General features: G+C 66.4%; 2 protein-coding genes across 2 annotated transcripts; one reads left to right on the top strand and one right to left on the bottom strand.

Annotated features, from left to right (window-relative positions):
- Nucleotides 1-3,476: 3,476 nt before the first annotated feature.
- Nucleotides 3,477-6,771, bottom strand: WHR1 (winged helix repair factor 1). Its single transcript, XM_032788862.2, has 7 exons — nucleotides 6,623-6,771; nucleotides 6,256-6,401; nucleotides 5,070-5,165; nucleotides 4,820-4,959; nucleotides 4,431-4,528; nucleotides 4,184-4,331; nucleotides 3,477-3,805 (listed from the first exon to the last, which is right to left on the bottom strand). The coding sequence occupies exons 1-7, from the start codon at nucleotides 6,723-6,725 to the stop codon at nucleotides 3,760-3,762; spliced, it is 777 nt and encodes a 258-aa protein (XP_032644753.1). The 5' UTR covers nucleotides 6,726-6,771; the 3' UTR covers nucleotides 3,477-3,759.
- A 1,717-nt stretch (nucleotides 6,772-8,488) lies between these two features.
- DXO (decapping exoribonuclease) lies at nucleotides 8,489-10,816 on the top strand. Its single transcript, XM_075071466.1, is given in 9 exon segments — nucleotides 8,489-8,512; nucleotides 9,121-9,144; nucleotides 9,146-9,169; nucleotides 9,171-9,260; nucleotides 9,262-9,290; nucleotides 9,292-9,320; nucleotides 9,884-10,103; nucleotides 10,305-10,440; nucleotides 10,694-10,816. Coding segments are annotated over 9 exon segments (675 nt in total). The 3' UTR covers nucleotides 10,793-10,816.
- The last annotated feature ends 4,539 nt before the right edge of the window (nucleotides 10,817-15,355 follow it).

Raw genomic sequence — 15,355 nt, 5'->3', positions numbered from 1 at the left:
CTCCCGCCCGCTCACCCACAGCAGCTGCTCTCAGGGTGATCAGGGAAGTGACCTTGCAGAGACCACAGGGGCCAAGAGGTTAAGGACTCCCTGGGCAGTCGGGGCTGGCTGCAGTGGACAGACGAGGGGGCAGCAAGGGGCTCTGCCTGGGCAGTCAGGCTCCCCATTGCTCCAGGGCGGCCGCTAGGGGCTGGCTGCAGCGGGTGGGGCAGTATGGGCAGCAGCGGCTTCTGCCTGGGCAGTCAGGCTCCCCACATTGCCCCAGGCGCAGTGCTAGGGGTGGGCTGCAGGGGGTGCGGGCACAGGGCTACTGCCCGGGCGTCAAGGCTCCCAGTCCCAGGGCGGTCTAGGGCGTGAGGCTGCAGGGGGTCTGGGGAGCAGCAGGGGGCTCTGCCCGGCAGTCAGGGCCTCCCCATGGCCAGGGATGGCCTAGGGGTGAGGCTGCAGGGTGGGGCAGCGGGGGCTCTGCCCGTCCAGTCAGGGCCCCATTTGTCCCAGGGTTGTGGCGCTCGGGCTGGTGCAGGGGGGGGCAGCAGGGGCTCTGCCCGGGCAGCTCAGGGCTCCCCATTGCCCAGCCTGGCAGCGCTAGGGGCTGGGCTGCAGGGGGTGGGGCGCAGCGGGACTCTGGCTGGGCAGTCAGGATCCCCAGTGCCCCACGACGGCCGCTAGGGCTTGCAGCTGCAGGGATGGATCAGGGGCGCAGGCAGGGGGCTCTTCAGGCAGTCAGGCTCTCCATATGCCCCAAGGCCAGTGCTAGGGGCTGGGCTATGCAGGAGGTGGGGGCAGCAGGGGCTGGGCAGAAGAGAGAGAACTCTCCGCACACGGGCAGTTCAGGCTCCCCAGTGCCCCCAGGCGCCGCTAGGGCTGGCTGTGGGGCAGCAGGGGGCTCTCCCTGGCAGAAGCAAGACCCCCATTACAGGGAATGGGGAAGGGACTCTTTCTGCCCCAAAGAAGGGTGGAGTGGGGGCCACAGGGGCTGGCCCTGGCTTGTGAGGATCGCTGTGGCTCGGTGGAGACTAAGATTGAGTTGGCACCAGCCGGTTGCTGGGAAATCGTCCTCGAAGGTGCCCCCGGCCTTCCTGGCTAGTTTTCACGTGATCAGCATGACACCCCACCCCCCACCACCGCCAGGGTTGACCAGGATTGTCCGATTTTGGCGGTCCTATTACCCCCCCCCCCCCCCATGTTTCACAGCTCCAGCGTTCTGGGGGGACTGGGGGCTGACCCAGAGCTGGGCGTGTCAAGGCGGGTGCAGCTGTTGCTTGTGTGGACAGTACCGGGGTGGGGGGGCAGTCTGGAGAAAACTACGTGGTGGGGCCACGGCTGGCCTGGTGGAGGCAGTTCCGAGGCCCTTGGGGGGGCAAGGGGTACGGAGGGCTGTACCTTGGCGGGGACAAGGGTCCACAGGGCCGCCTACCTAGGTGGGACTGTGTCTAGTGCTGGGGGCAGATCCCGGGGGACAGAGGGCCATCGGGGGCCTGGGGGTCAAGACCCAGGTAGGAGGAAGGGGGCTGCAGGGGCTGATCTTTGGAGACCGAGAAGCCATCCAGGCAAGCGGGGTCCGCGACCCGGGGGGGCGGGAATCTGGGGGCCCGATCCCAGAGGCAGAGGCGGCTGGGGGTCAGACCTGAGTGGGAGAATGGGGGGATCCAGGGGGCAGAGTGGGGCTGGGGTACAGACCCTGTGGTGACATGGCGTGAGGGTGATCAGGTGTTGTGGTCGGGACCCAGATAGGGGATCTGGGGCGGCCCATCCGGTGGGGGGGGGGGGGATCTGGGGCGTTGGACCCAGTGAGGCCGCAGGGACGATCCGGGGGGCAAAGGGACTGGGCCGCGATTCCGGTCACAGTGGGTAAATGGGACCCGAAGGGCAGAGCGCGGCCGATCCCAGGGAGGGAATCTGGGGGGGGGCCGAATCGCCGGAGGGGGCAGAGGCTGGCGCCAGGGCGAATCCCAGGGAGGGATTGGGCGGCGGGGGGGCCAGATCGGGGGAGGCAGGGGCAGACTCCAAGGGGAGCAATCCAAGGGGTTGGGTCGGGTCTGGACCGGCGGGGCATGAGGGGCGGGCAGGGTCAAGGGGGCGACTCCGGGGGGTGGGTCGGGACGGCGAGTCGGAAGCAGTGGACAGGGAGAGTCTAGGCGGACCAGGAGGGCTGGTCCCGGGTTGGACCCAGAGGCATGAGGGGGGACTGGGCGCCAGACCCAGGGTGCTGATCCCAAGGGAGGAGGTCTGTGTGAGTCGGGACCCGGGGCAGGGGGGAGACAGGGGATTAGGACCCAGGGCTGTGTCCGAAGTCGGACCCGGGGGGGCAGAGGGACGGGGCGCCAACCCAGGGCCGATCCAGGGGAGGGATCTGTGGGTTGGGACCCGGGGGGCAAGGGAGAACAGGGGATCTTAGGGACCCAGGAGGCTGGTCCCGGGGTCGCCGGACCGGCGGGGCAGAGGGGGAGAACAGGTGGGTAGGGGTCCCAGGAGGTGGTCCGGTCGGGACCCGGCAGGGCACGAGGGGGACTGGGGGCCCGATCCCGGGGGGTGGATCTGGGGGTCGGGACCCGGGGGGGCAGCACGGACCTGCTCCGGGGGTCCCGTCCAGGCCCCGGCCCCGCACAGCCCGAGCAGCAGCAGCCCCGCCAGGGGCAGGGCCCGCGGGCGCCCCATGGACTCTGGGTCGCGGCCCCTTTAACCCGCCGCCGGCCCGGCTGCGCCGCTGGTTACAATGTAGCGCCCGTGGTCACATGATACAAAGCAGCGCCACGTGATCAGAGGAAGGACCCGCCCTGGATACAGACTCACGCGCCTCAGTCTGTCACATGACTGAGCTCTTGGCCCCGCCCATCTCCCCTCCCTTAAAGGGACAGCGACCCCCACAAGTGCCCAGCTCTGGGAGGGGAGTCGGGGCTGGTAGTTAGAGCAGGGGGGGCTGGGAGCCAGGACTCCTGGGTTCTCTTCCAGCTGTGGGCGGGACGGGGCAGATGTTCTCCTACCAACTGGAGCAGAGGGTGGATTTCACCGGCCCCAGCCCAGCTGACTCAGGGCCCTGGAGCTAAAACAACAGGTAGAAAAACAACCTGGAGACGCCCATGGGGTGACAAGGAATGTGGGCAGTGAGGTGTAGTAGTTAGACCAGATAGGCCGGACTCCTGGGTTCTCTCCCAGCTCTGGGAGGGACATGGGGGCCGGGAGCCAGGACTCCTGGGTTCTCTCCCAGCTCTGGGAGGGGAGTGGGGGCTGGTGGTTAGAGCAAGGGGGTGGGAGCCAGGACTCCTGGGTTCTCTCCCTGCCTCTGGGAGGGGAGTGGGTCGATTCCATTCAGTGGTCTCTGCTGCTGCAATTCCCTTCCCCCAGACTAGGGGGCACTGTACCCCCCACCTGGCCCTGGCTCCCCCCCTTCACAAACCATTGATTTCTGCCCCCCGCCCAGGCCAGGACGGGCAGGGCTGCACCATGGAGAAGCAAGGACCCCAGGAGGCCGGGGAGCAGAGAAACCCCCATTTATTGCCCTCCACGGCCCTGCCACTGAGCCGCAGCTCAAATCTCGCCATCTCCCCACCAGGTCACCCCCCAAGCCCTCCCATGTGCAAACATTGATCCACAAAATAAATTAAACCCCCTAGATCCCCCGTCACTCCCCAGGGGCTGAGCCCCACTGCATGATGGGAAACCCCAGTCCCCAAGGCAGGGAGCCACGGTGAGCCCCCTCCGCCCCCAGCCTCAGTCAGTGCTTGGCACAGATCCCGGGTGGCTCCTCGGGTCACGGGGTCAGGAGTTGGCCAATCGCAGCAGGGTCCCAGAAGTGCTGGGGATGCTGGGAGAACAGAGAGAGGCTGTTAGCTTAGCTCCCTCCATGGGACAATGGGGACGGGCAGGACTCCTGGGTTCCCTCCCAGCTCTGGTGTGTGTGTCAGAGCTGGGGGTGGGGGGCTGGTTCTCTCCCTGGTTCTGGAAGGGAAGTGGGGGCTAGTGGGTTAGAGCAGGGAGTTCTGGGAGTCAGGTCTCCTGGGTTCCCTCCCAGCTCGGGGGATGGGAGGGGAGGGTTCTCTCCCTGGTTCTGGGAAGGGAGTGGCAGCTGGTGGGTGAGAGCTGGGGGGGCTGGGTGCCAGGACTCCTGGGTTCTATCCCCAGCTCTGGGAGTGGAATGGGGCCTAGTGGTTAGAGCAGGGGGGTGCTCGGAGCCAGGACATACCAGTCGACCAGCTGGGCCCCGATGAGGTCATGGATGTGGTAGGGGAGCCCCAGTTTCACAGCGCTGGGAGCCCGGCGGCTCTGAAGATCCGACAGCAAAATCTCCTTGTACTTGGCCTTCTGGATCATCCCCAGCACGGCCTTGCGCCCTGGGCCAGGGAGAGAGCGGACTCAGTCGGCCTTCTCCCTCTAGGGGGCGCCAGCCCTGACCCCGCCCCAGGGCAGGGGCTGGCGGGTCCCACACAAACCTTTGATGAAGCATTTAACGAAACGCCCGGCTGCAGGCACGGCCAGCCACCAGCTGCCAGCATCACGGACGGTCAGGACTCCGGCATTTACCAGCTGCCTGGGACGGGAGACAGGAGAGGAGACCCCATCACCTCAGTGTCCTTCGCCCCGAGACTCCTCGCCCGGTCCCTCTGGGGTGGAGCAAGGGGCTGCTTACCCAGGGACCCCTCGCTTGGCTTCGGGCTCTGGGATGGGATGTGGGAACCCTGCCCCCGGAACAGAGATGCAGCCCCTCTGGGGTGGGGAACAGCCACACAGAACACCAAGCGGGTGCAGGGCTGAGGAGGGGAAGGGGAAACGTGGCTGCCACGGGGTCCAGGAAGCCCCTCCCACCACCCCAGCCACCCACGTGATGTCCGGGTCCCGGAAGCCGAAGTCCTTCAGCATGCGGCCGTTGTCATAGCTGAGTTCAGGACAGGAGGCAAACGCTGTCTCCAGGAACCTGCGCACCATCCCGGCGTACTCCTTCCCCGCCACGGCCTGCAGCACCTGGGTGGAGACGGGGGCCTGTCACCACCAGCCAGCCCCCCTGGGACTGCGGGGACCCTCCTCTTGCTGCCGGGGGCCTCGGCAGCCCTGCTGGGGGGTCAGAGACCCACCTTGGCTGTGTAGTCCTGGGTGAACGCCACCCCAAAGACGTCTGAGTCGAATCCAAGCTGGAAGAGCCGGATCAGCCCCTCGTCCTTCAGCCGGCTCTGCGGGGGGAGAAGGTTAATGGGGGGGTGATGGTGCTTTACACAGATATGCTGATGAGTGTGAATATGACGTAACTGGGATATGTTTTACGCTAGATCTGCCAGGTAACAGATCTGCCAGAGGTTACGTTCTGCTGCGAACGTTCACCCCACTTGTATGCAGGGATCAGTCGTGCATCTGACACTAGGAATATGAACTGTAACTCTAGAGGGCCTGTTGCACTTATGCAAAGTGGGGGCCATTAATGGTGGTTTGGAATCTTGATGGCTCCCATTAACAAGGACAATTGACTGTGGATGCCTGTTTACTCCCAGACCTTCCTGTGACTCAGGCCAGGAGGAATGAAGGCTTGGGGTCTCCCAGGACATGGGACCATGTCACCTGGGACAAGGGCTGTCCCAGGGGAAAGGATGGGCCCAGACTAGGGAGGTGTCTAGTCTGTAAAAGAAGCTAATTGGAGCATCTCTGAGGATGAGATTTCCATGCGTGTCGTCTCCTACTGCATTAGGCTCAGACTTGCGTGTTTTATTTTATTTCACTTGGTAATTTACTTTGTTCTGGCTGCTATTACTTGGAACCACTGAAATCCTACTTTTTGTAGTTAATAAAATCACTTTTTACTTATTAGTTAACCCAGAGTATGTATTGATACCTGGGTGGGGACAACAGCTGTGCATCTCTCTCTGTCAGCCTCACAGAGGAAGGAGAGTTTACGGTTTCTCCTGTATACGCTTTACACAGGGTAAAATGGATTGATTTGGGGTTTGGACCCTGCTGGGTGCTGGAGACAGGAGCACTTCTGAAGCTGTTTCAGTTAAGTCTGCAGCTTTGTGGGGCATGGCCCAGGCCTGGCTCTGGGTGGCAGCAGGCTGGCATGTCGGGGTCACCAGGGCAGGGTTCTGGAGTCCCAGGCTGGCAGGGAAAACAGGCCCAGAGGTGGTCCCAGAACATCAGGTGACTCTCCCAAGGGGGTCTCTGTGACTCAACCTGCCACAGGGGGGCAGCCTGGGGAAGGAGATCCCAAGCTAGAGGGGCCCCGAGTCTGATGGGGGGGTGGCCTGGAAACCAGGGGGTGGGGGGAGCTCTTACCAGCTGCCTGTCCACAGCTGTGCGGTCCCTCACCAGACTGTAGAGCTGGTGCTTCAGGACGAGGGGGGGCAGCGCATCCTCAAACAGCTGGCGAGGGAAGAGGGAGGCGAGATACCGGATAGCCGACTCCACCGCCCCAGGACCCTCTGCCGACCAACAGCACAGGGTCAGCCAGGAGAGATTCCAGCTGTCCTGGGGCCCAGCCCCGCACTGCTCTAACCACCAGCCCCCACTCCCCCCCCAGAGCCGGGAGAGATCCCAGCTGTCCTGGGGCCCAGCCCCCTCTGCTTAACCACCAACCCCCACTCCCCTCCCAGAACTAGGAGAGAACCCAGGAATCCTGGTGCCCAGCCCCCACCCCGGTTACCCTGTCTGTCCGGCTCTCCCACATCCCCAGGTTCAGGTCCCGGCTGCAGGCGCCGCTTCTTGGCCTTCAGGGTGTTGGAAATCAGCTGGCGGCGGCGCTCCATGGGGCTGGGGGGGAGAGGGGGATGGTCAGCACAGAGGGAGCCCCCAGCCAGGCCATCCCAGTCATGGTGATCCCCTACCCCCTGAGCCAGTCCTTTGCCTCCCAGCCAGATCCCCTCCCCCTCTCCTCTGCCCCCTGCAGCCACATCCCCCTCCCCTCTGCTCCCCTCTCAGCCAGATTCCCCTCTGCTCCCCCCAGCCAGATCCCCCTCTGCTCCCCCCTCAGCCAGATCCTCTGCTCCCCCCTCCGCGATCAGCCAATCCCCTCCCCCTCCCCTCCTCAGCTCCCTCTGCCCAGCCAGATCCCTCCTCGCTCCCCTCAGCAATCCTCCCCCGCCCAGCCAGTGCCCCCCCCCTCGCTCCTCAGCCAGATCCCCCTCCCCCTCGCTCTTGCTCCCCTCAGCCGATCCCCGTCGCCCCTCCTCCTCTTCCCCTCAGCAGATGCCCCCTCCCCCCTCCTCTCTCCTCGCAGACCCCCTCCTCCTCGCCCTGCTCCCCCCTCAACCAGATCCCCCTCCGCTCCCCCCTCCCCCTCTGCTCCCCTCAGCCAGAATCCCCTCCCCTCTGCTCCCCCTAGCCACATCCCCCTTCTCCTCTGGCTCCCCCCCCTCAGCCACATCCCCCTCCCCCTCTCTAAGCCGGGTCCCCTCTCTTTAACCAGCGCCTCCGTCGTGAATGATGACGTCACACGAGCCTCCCCACTGACGCGGCGCGAGACTCCTATGCGTCCACGCTCCTCTGAAGGGCCGTTCAATGACGTCACGCAAGAGCCTACGGGAACGCACCTCCGCACCCGTCGGTGTCTGGTGGCGTCGAACAGCCTGGCGCGGGCGCGTGCCGGGGGTGGGGGAGATGCGCGCGGGAACGAGGCGAGCAGCGGGGCGGGGGCGGGGCCGTGCGTCCTCTGGACGACGGAGGGCGGAAGCGGGGGGACCGGGGTCAAAGGTCACCAAGAGAGGGGAGTGTGAAAGTGATCGGCGCGGGTGAAGGTTCAGAGGGGAGGGAGGGGGGCGGGGTGGTGGGCTGCCGGGCCTGGGGGCGGGGATTGGGGGGGTCTCGGGAGGGAGGGGCTGCCAGGCTGGGGTGGGGGGATTGGGGGGGTCCCGGGGGGAGGGGCTGCCAGGGCTGGGAGATAGGGGGTACTGGGGGGGAGGGGCTGCCAGGGCTGGGGGGGGATTGGGGGGTCTCGCGAGGGAGGGGGCTGCCAGGGTGGGGTGGGGATTGGGGGGGTACTGGGGGCGAGGGGGCTGCCAGGGCTGGGGAGAAGGCCTGCAGGGGATTGCCCCCCACGGGGGCAGAGGGGGAGGGGGTCCCCCCTCAGAGGAGAGCGGGGGGGCACATCTCAGCCGAACCCCCGTCCGTTTCACTCCCTCTCGTGTTCCAGGCTGCCATGGAGTCCAGCATCCGCCCGGACAAGCGAAGCAGCGGAGCCACCGAGGTCCCAAGGAGCCGGGGATCGGTCCCCAGCGCAAGCCCGGCCCGGCCCCCAGACCCTGCCCGTGAGCCAGCCCTCTACGACGGACCCCTTCCGCCTTGACCGCGGTCCTGCAGGGAAGGGGTGCTATCCTCCCTCGGACGCCAGCGCCGCACTATCCGCGACGCCCGCCAGCTGCGGCTACTTCGCCCCACCCCCACGCGACCGCCCCAGCCCTCCTTCGACCTGCGTCACGGCTACCGCGACCCTACGTGCGGCGGATGAGGGCCAGCGCGAGCGGGGGGGGCTGGAAGCACTCACTCAGTGGGTGTGCAGGGAACCGGGACCCGCATGCGGGCCCAGGCGACGCCGCGGGTGAGCGACGGGGCTAGGCCCGAGAGCCCCTGACCAGCAGGGGGCGCTGGGGGGGTTCGCTGGCTGACTCAGGGGTGGAGTCCTCCAGGGGGAAACAGCAAGGTGTGTCACTGCTGATAAGGGGGGGGGGCTGTGGAGTGATGGAGTCCTCCAGCTGGCAGGGGACACACACTGGGACTCCGCCCTGACACTGGGGGGCACCTTGGGTTACAGGTAGGACAGTTAAGGGGCGGCTTGGTTAATGGGTCCTGCGCAGGCAGGAGGGTTGCTGGGCAGCCAGTGCATGAGACGGAGGGAGATGGGACCTGAAGACCACCCCCTTTCCTGCACATACTGGCGGGGCCTGCCCCATGGTTCTGGGCCGCGGGTGGGGAGGGTAGACACGGCACACAGGCTCTGGGGTTCAGGAGCTGGGTTGGGGGGGCAGGTCTGGATGCCCTGAGTTGCTAAGAGCTGACACACATAGGCTAGATAATGGCCCCAGGTTCAGCTCAGCAGAGAACTGTTAACTCTGAAACCTACCGATGCTGCGTGAGGCCATGGCCACCTCGCTTTGTCCTCCCACCCGCAGGCGCCCCGTGAAACAGCGGATTTCGTGACCCTGGCGGGGGCACTTAACCAAGGTGCGACTAAACGCCAATCGAGAGCCAGGAGGGCTAGGCTGCTGGCCGTCAGCCTCTCTCGGGGCACCCTGATAACGTGAGCGAGTGGAGACGCGCGGCACCGGCAGCAGCGGGAGGGCAGACGCTCACGACATGCTGCAGAGCCTGGCCTTCATGGTACCAGTTTGAGCGCTATAATGTGTGCGGTAATCCCTGTGCGGGGAGAGAACCCAGGAGTCCTGGCTCCCAGCCCCCAATCCTGTCCCTGTGCGGGGAGAGAACCCAGGAGTCCTGGCTCCCAGCCCCCACTCCTGTCCCTCTGCAGGGAGAGAACCCAGGAGTCCTGGCTCCCAGCCCCCACTCCTGTCCCTGCGCAGGGAGAGAACCCAGGAGTCCTGGCTCCCAACCCTCTTCCATCCCCGCGTGGGAAGAGAACCCAGGTGTCCTGGCTCCCAGCCCTCCTTCCATCCCCGCGCTGGGAGAGAACCCAGGCGTCCTGGCTCCCAGCCTCCCTCCCATCCCCGTGCCGGGAGAGAACCCAGGCGTCCTGGCTCCCAGCCCCCCTCCCATCCCCGTGCAGGGAGAGAACCCAGGCATCCTGGCTCCCAGCTTCCCCCTCCTCTCCTAGCCCTCCTGCTCTAACCACTAGCCACCACTCCCCTCAGAGCTGGGGAGAGAACCCAGGCATCCTGGTTCCCAGCTTCCCCCTCCTCTCCCCTCAGAGCTGGGGAGAGAACCCAGGTGTCCTGTGCTGTGCCTGTCCCCCCAGACACCCCGGATGGGAGCCCGGACCCCACGGGGGTGGTGAACACCAACGAGGCGTTCTGCACGGTGGTGCGCACGCGGCTGGGCTCGCACTCGCTGCTCTTTGCCGGGGAGGTGGACTGCACCGACCCCCGTGGGGCCTGGCCCGAGCCCCCCGCCTGCTACGTGGAGCTCAAGACGTGCAAGGAGCTGCACAGCCCCGCTCAGCGCAGGAGCTTCTACAGGTGAGAGCCCCCCATGGACCAGCCCCCCAGCTATGCCCCAAGGAACCCCCCAGCCTAGGGCCGCCCTGGCTGTACGTTCTCTGTGGGGCCAGGCGGGTTGGGGGGGTCTCCGCCCTGTATTTCCTGCATGGTGGGGGGTGGTGGAAGGGAGGCTGGGGGGTACTAGGGATCCAGGCTGATGCCCCCCTCCCTGCCCCCCAGGCACAAGCTGATCAAGTGGTGGGCACAGTCCTTCCTGCCTGGCGTCTCCCGCATTGTGGCCGGCTTCCGCGCCCCCGACGGCTCCGTGGCTGCCCTGGAGACCTTTGAGACCATGAAGATCTTCCAGCTGATCCGGGTACGTGGGGGGAGCTGCCCCCCAGCCAGCCCTACCCCCCACTTCCCCTCCAATGGCTGTAGATCCCTGCCCCCCCCATCTGTCACTGGTCCCCTCAGCCCCTGCAGTCCCTCTGGCCTCCCTGCCCCCGTCTCTCCCCCAGTGGGCAGCCCAGCCCGGCCTCTCCCTCCCGCCCCTTGTTCCTTCCCTGCCCCACCTCCCCCTCACGCCCCCCCCCACAGTGATTTCAAGCTGGTCCCCACCCCCCACGCAGGGCGACCGGGGCTGCTGGAAGCCGGCTGTGTGCGTGAACTTCTGCGAGGCCTTCCTGGCCTTTCTCAAGAGCGTGGTGACAGAGGATGATCCGCAGTGAGTAGAAGAGAACGTGGGAGCCCCCCCTCCCCAGATCTGGGGTTCACAACCGGGGGGGGGGCTGCAAATGAGATTCAGGGGGTCAGTGAAACACGACTGGCCTTAGACTCACTAGACCCGGAAAAACGGGATGAGCATGGGAGGGAGGGGCGCACTCAAAGAAAAAGGTTGAGAGCCCTTGGCCTAGACACAACTCCTCTCCCAACCCCCCCGCCCCACGCTCTAACCACCAGCCCCCACTCCCCTCCCAGAGCCAGAGAGAGAACCCAGGAGTCCTGGCTCCCAGCCCCCCCTGCTCCGATCCACCAGCCCCCACTCCCCTCCCAGAGCCAGAGAGAGAACCCAGGAGTCCTGGCTCCCAGCCCCCCCCCCCCCCCCCGGCAAAGGGACAGCGTTCATGCCGGCCGGACCCTCAGCACAGTTATGGCGGCCACCGGCGGACTCAGTCCGGCCTCTGCCCTCCTGCTCATGGTCTCCACGTACCAGGACCAGCAAGGACGAGTCTCCGCGCCCCGGGTGCCGGGTGTAGGAGACGGGGACTGCCGGGCTCCCAGGCAAAGAGGTGCACGAGTCTGGGGAGAGAACGTGGGGGGTGAGAGCAGGGGTCCTGGTTTCTCCCGCTCTGGGGAGAAGAGAGTGGGGGCTGAGTGGGTGGGACAGGGGTGTGGGCTGGGAAGCCAGGACTCCTGGGTCTTCACTCCAGCTACTGGAGGGGAGTGGGGGCTGGTGGTTAGAGCAGGGGCCTGGGAGCAGGACTCCTGGGTTCTCTCCCAGCTCTGGGAGGGGAGTACGGGTGGTGGGGTCAGAGCAGAGGGGGCTGGTGAGCCAGGACTCTGGTTCACTCTCTCGGCTTCTGGGAGGGGAGTGGGGGCTGGTGGTTAGAGCGGGGGCCGGGGGGGTTGGGAGAGGAGTTGCTGTCTAGGCCAAGGTGCTTCACCTTTTTCTTTGAGTGGCCCTCCCTCCCATGGCTCATCCCGTTTTTCCGGTCTAGTGAGTCTAAGCCAGTCGTGTTTCCCAATTTGACCCCTCGAATTTTTCTCAATTTGGCAGCCCCTCCCCCGGTTAGTGAACGCCCAGATCTGGGAAGGGGGCTACCTCTCTTCTACTCACTGCGGATCATCCTCTGTCCACGCTCTTGAGAAGGCCAGGAAGGCCTCGCAGAAGTTACAGCACACACAGCGCTTCCAGCAGCCGGTCGCCCTCGTGGGGTGAGGGACCAGCTTGAAATCACTGTGGGTGGGGGCGATAGGGGAGTGGGGCAGGGAAGGAACAAGGGCGGGAGGGAAGATGGCCGGGCTGGGTGCCATGGGGGAAGAGACGGGGCCAGGGAGGCCAAGGGACTGCAGGGGCTGAGGGACACAGTTGACAGATGGGGGGGAGGATCTTACAGCCTATTTGGAGGGGAAGTGGGGGTAGGGCTGCTGGGGGGCAGCTCCCCCCACGTAACCCGGGATCAAGCTGGAAGATTTCAGGTCTCAAAAGTCTCCAGGGCAGCCACGGAGCCGCGGGTGCGCGGAAGCCGGCCACAAAGCGGAGAGCGCCAGGCAGAAGGACTGTGCCCACCACGTGATACGTGTGCTGGGGGGCAGGGAGGGGGGCATCAGCCTGGATCCCTAGTACCCCCAGCCTCCTTCACCACCCCCACCATGCAGGAAATACAGGCGGAGACCCCCACCCGCCTGGCCCCACAGAGAACGTACAGCCAGGGCGGCCCAGACTGGGGGTTCCTTGGGGCCATAGCTGGGGGCTGGGTCCATGGGGGCCTCTTCACCTGTAGAAGCTCCTGCGCTGAGCGGGTGTGCAGCTCCTTGCAACGTCTTGAGCTCCACGTAGCAGGCGGGGGCTCGGGCCAGGGCCCCACGGGGTCGGTTGCAGATCCACACTCCCCCGGCAAGAGCAGCGAGTGGAGCCCAGCCGCGTGCGCCACCACCGTGACAGAACGCCTCGTTGGTGTTCACCACCCCGTGGGGTCCGGCTCCCATCGGGGTGTCTGGGACAGGCACAGCACAGGACACCTGGGTTCTCTCCCAGCTCTTGAGGGGAGAGAGGGGAAGCTGGGAACCAGATGCCTGGTTTCTCCCCAGACATCTGAGGGGTCGGTGCTAGGTGGTTTAGAGCGGAGGGGCTAGGAGAGGAGGGGGAAGGCCTGGGAGCCAGGATGCCTGGTTCTCTCCCTGCACGGAGGGGAGGGGGGCTGCGAGCCGGAGCCTGGGTTCTCTCCGCGGCACGGGGATGGGAGGGAGGCTGGAGCCAGGACGCTGGGTTCTCTCCCAGCGCGGGGATGGAAGGAGGCTGGGAGCCGGGACACCTGGTTCTCTTCCCACGCGGGGATGGGAAGAGGGTTGGGAGCCAAAGACCCTGGGTTCTCTCTGCGCAGCGGACGGAGTGGGGGCTGTGGGCCAGATCCGGGTTTTCTCTCCCTGCCAGAGGGACAGGATGGGGGGCTGGGAGCCAGGACTCCTGGGTTCTCTCCGCCGCCACAGGGACAATGGGCTGGGAGCCAGACTCCTGGGTTCTCTCCCCGCACAGGACAGGATGGGGCGGAGCCGATCCTTGGGTTTATTACCCGCCACACATATAGCGCTCAATGGCCCATGAAGGCCAGCTCTGCAGCAATGTCGTGAGCGTCTGCCCTCCCGCTGCTGCCGGCCGCGCGTCTCCACCTCGCCACGTACAGGGTGCCCCGAAAGAGGCTGACGGCCAGCAGCCAGCCCTCCTGGCTCTCGTCATTAGGGCGTTTAGTCGCACCTTGGTAAGTGCCACCGCCAGGGTCACGAAATCCGCGTTCACGGGGCGCCTGCGGGTGGGAGGACAAAGGAGGTGCCATGCCTCACGCACGCATGGTAGGTTTCAGAGTTAACAGTCTCTGCTGAGCTGAACGGGGCCATTATCAGCCTATGTTTCAGCTCTTAGCAGACTCAGGGCATCCAGACCTGCACCCCCCAACCCAAGCTCCTGAACCCCAGAGCCTGTGTGCCGTGTCTACCCTCCCCACCCGACCAGAACCATTGGGGCAGCCCCGCAGTATGTGCAGGAAAGGGGGTGGTCTCAGGCCATTCTCCCTCCGCTCATGCCACTGGCTGCCCCAGCAACCCTCCTGCCTGCGCAGGACCCCATTAACCAAGCCGCCCCTTAAGCTGGTCCTACCTGTACCCAAGGTTGCCCCAGTGTCAGGGCAGGAGTCCAGTGTTGGTGTCCCCTGCCAGCTGGAGGACTCCATCACTCCACCAGCCCCCCCCCCGATCAGCAGTGACAACCTGCTGTTCCCCCTGGAGGACTCCACCCCTGAGGTCAGCCAGCGAACCCCCCCCCAGCGCCCCCTGCTGGTCAGGGGCTCTCGGCCTAGCCCCTCGCTCACCCGCGGCTCGCCTGGGCCCGATGCGGTCCCCGGTTCCCGGCAACCCCACTGCAGGAGTGCCCTTCCAGCCCCCCCCCCCCCCCCCCCCCGCCGCGCTGGCCCTCATTCCGCCGCACGTACCCGGGTCGCGGTAGCCGTGACCAGTCGAAGGAGGCTGGGGCGGTCGGTGGGGGTGGGGCGAAGTAGCGACAGCGGCGGGCGCGGGTATGAGTAGCGGCGCTGGCGTCCAGGAGAAGCACCCCTCCTCTGCAGAGAACAACGGTAAAGGGGAAGGGTCCGTCGTAGAGGGCTGGCTCACGGGCAGGGTCGGGGGGCCGCTGGCTGCGCATTGGGGGACCCCCCCGGCTTCCTTGGACCTCGGTGCTCCGCTGCTTCGCTTGCCGGGCGGACTTGCTGGCTCCAATGGCAGCCTGAACACGAGAGGAGTGAAACGGGAGGGGGTTCGGCTGAGATGTGCCCCCCCTGCCCCTCTGAGGGGGGACCCCCTCCCCCTTCTGCCCCCGGGGGGGCAATGCCCCTGCGGCCTTGCCCCCAGCCCTGGCAGCCCCCTCCCCCCAGTACCCCCCAAATTCCCACCCCACCCTGGCAGCCCCTCCTCAACCCCCCAATCCCCCCCAGCCCTGGCAGCCCCTCCCCCCAGTACCCCCTATCCCCAGCCCTGGCAGCCCCTCCCCCCGGGACCCCCCCATCCCACTCCCAGCCCTGGCAGCCCCTCCCTCCGAGACCCCCCAATCCCCGCCCCCAGGCCCGGAGCCCCCACCCCGCCCCCCTCCCTCCCCTCTGAACTTTCACCCGCGCCGATTCACTTTCACACTCCCCTCTCTTGGTGACCTTTGACCCCGTTCCCCCCGCTTCCGCCTCCGTCGTCCAGAGGACGCACGGCCCCGGCCCCCGCCCCGCTGCTCGCCTCGTTCCCGCGCAGCCCCCCCACCCCACCGGCACGCGCACGCGCCAGGCTGTGGACCCACCAGACACCGACGGGGGCGGAGGTGCGTCCCGAGGCTCTGCGTGACGTCATTGAACGGCCCTTCAGAGGAGCGTGGCGCAGGAGTCTCCGCGCCGCGTCAGTGGGGAGGCTGGTGACGCATCATTCACGACGGAGGCGACTGCGTAAAGGAGGGGACCCGGCTTAGAGAGGGGGAGGGGGATGTGGCTGAGGTGGGGGGAGCCCAGAGGCAGGAGGGGGATGTGCTAGGGGAGCACGAG

Source organism: Chelonoidis abingdonii, chromosome 12 (genome assembly GCF_003597395.2).
Source record: "Chelonoidis abingdonii isolate Lonesome George chromosome 12, CheloAbing_2.0, whole genome shotgun sequence".
Lineage (NCBI taxonomy): Eukaryota > Metazoa > Chordata > Testudines > Testudinidae > Chelonoidis > Chelonoidis abingdonii.
This window is presented reverse-complemented; position numbering and strand designations above follow the sequence as displayed.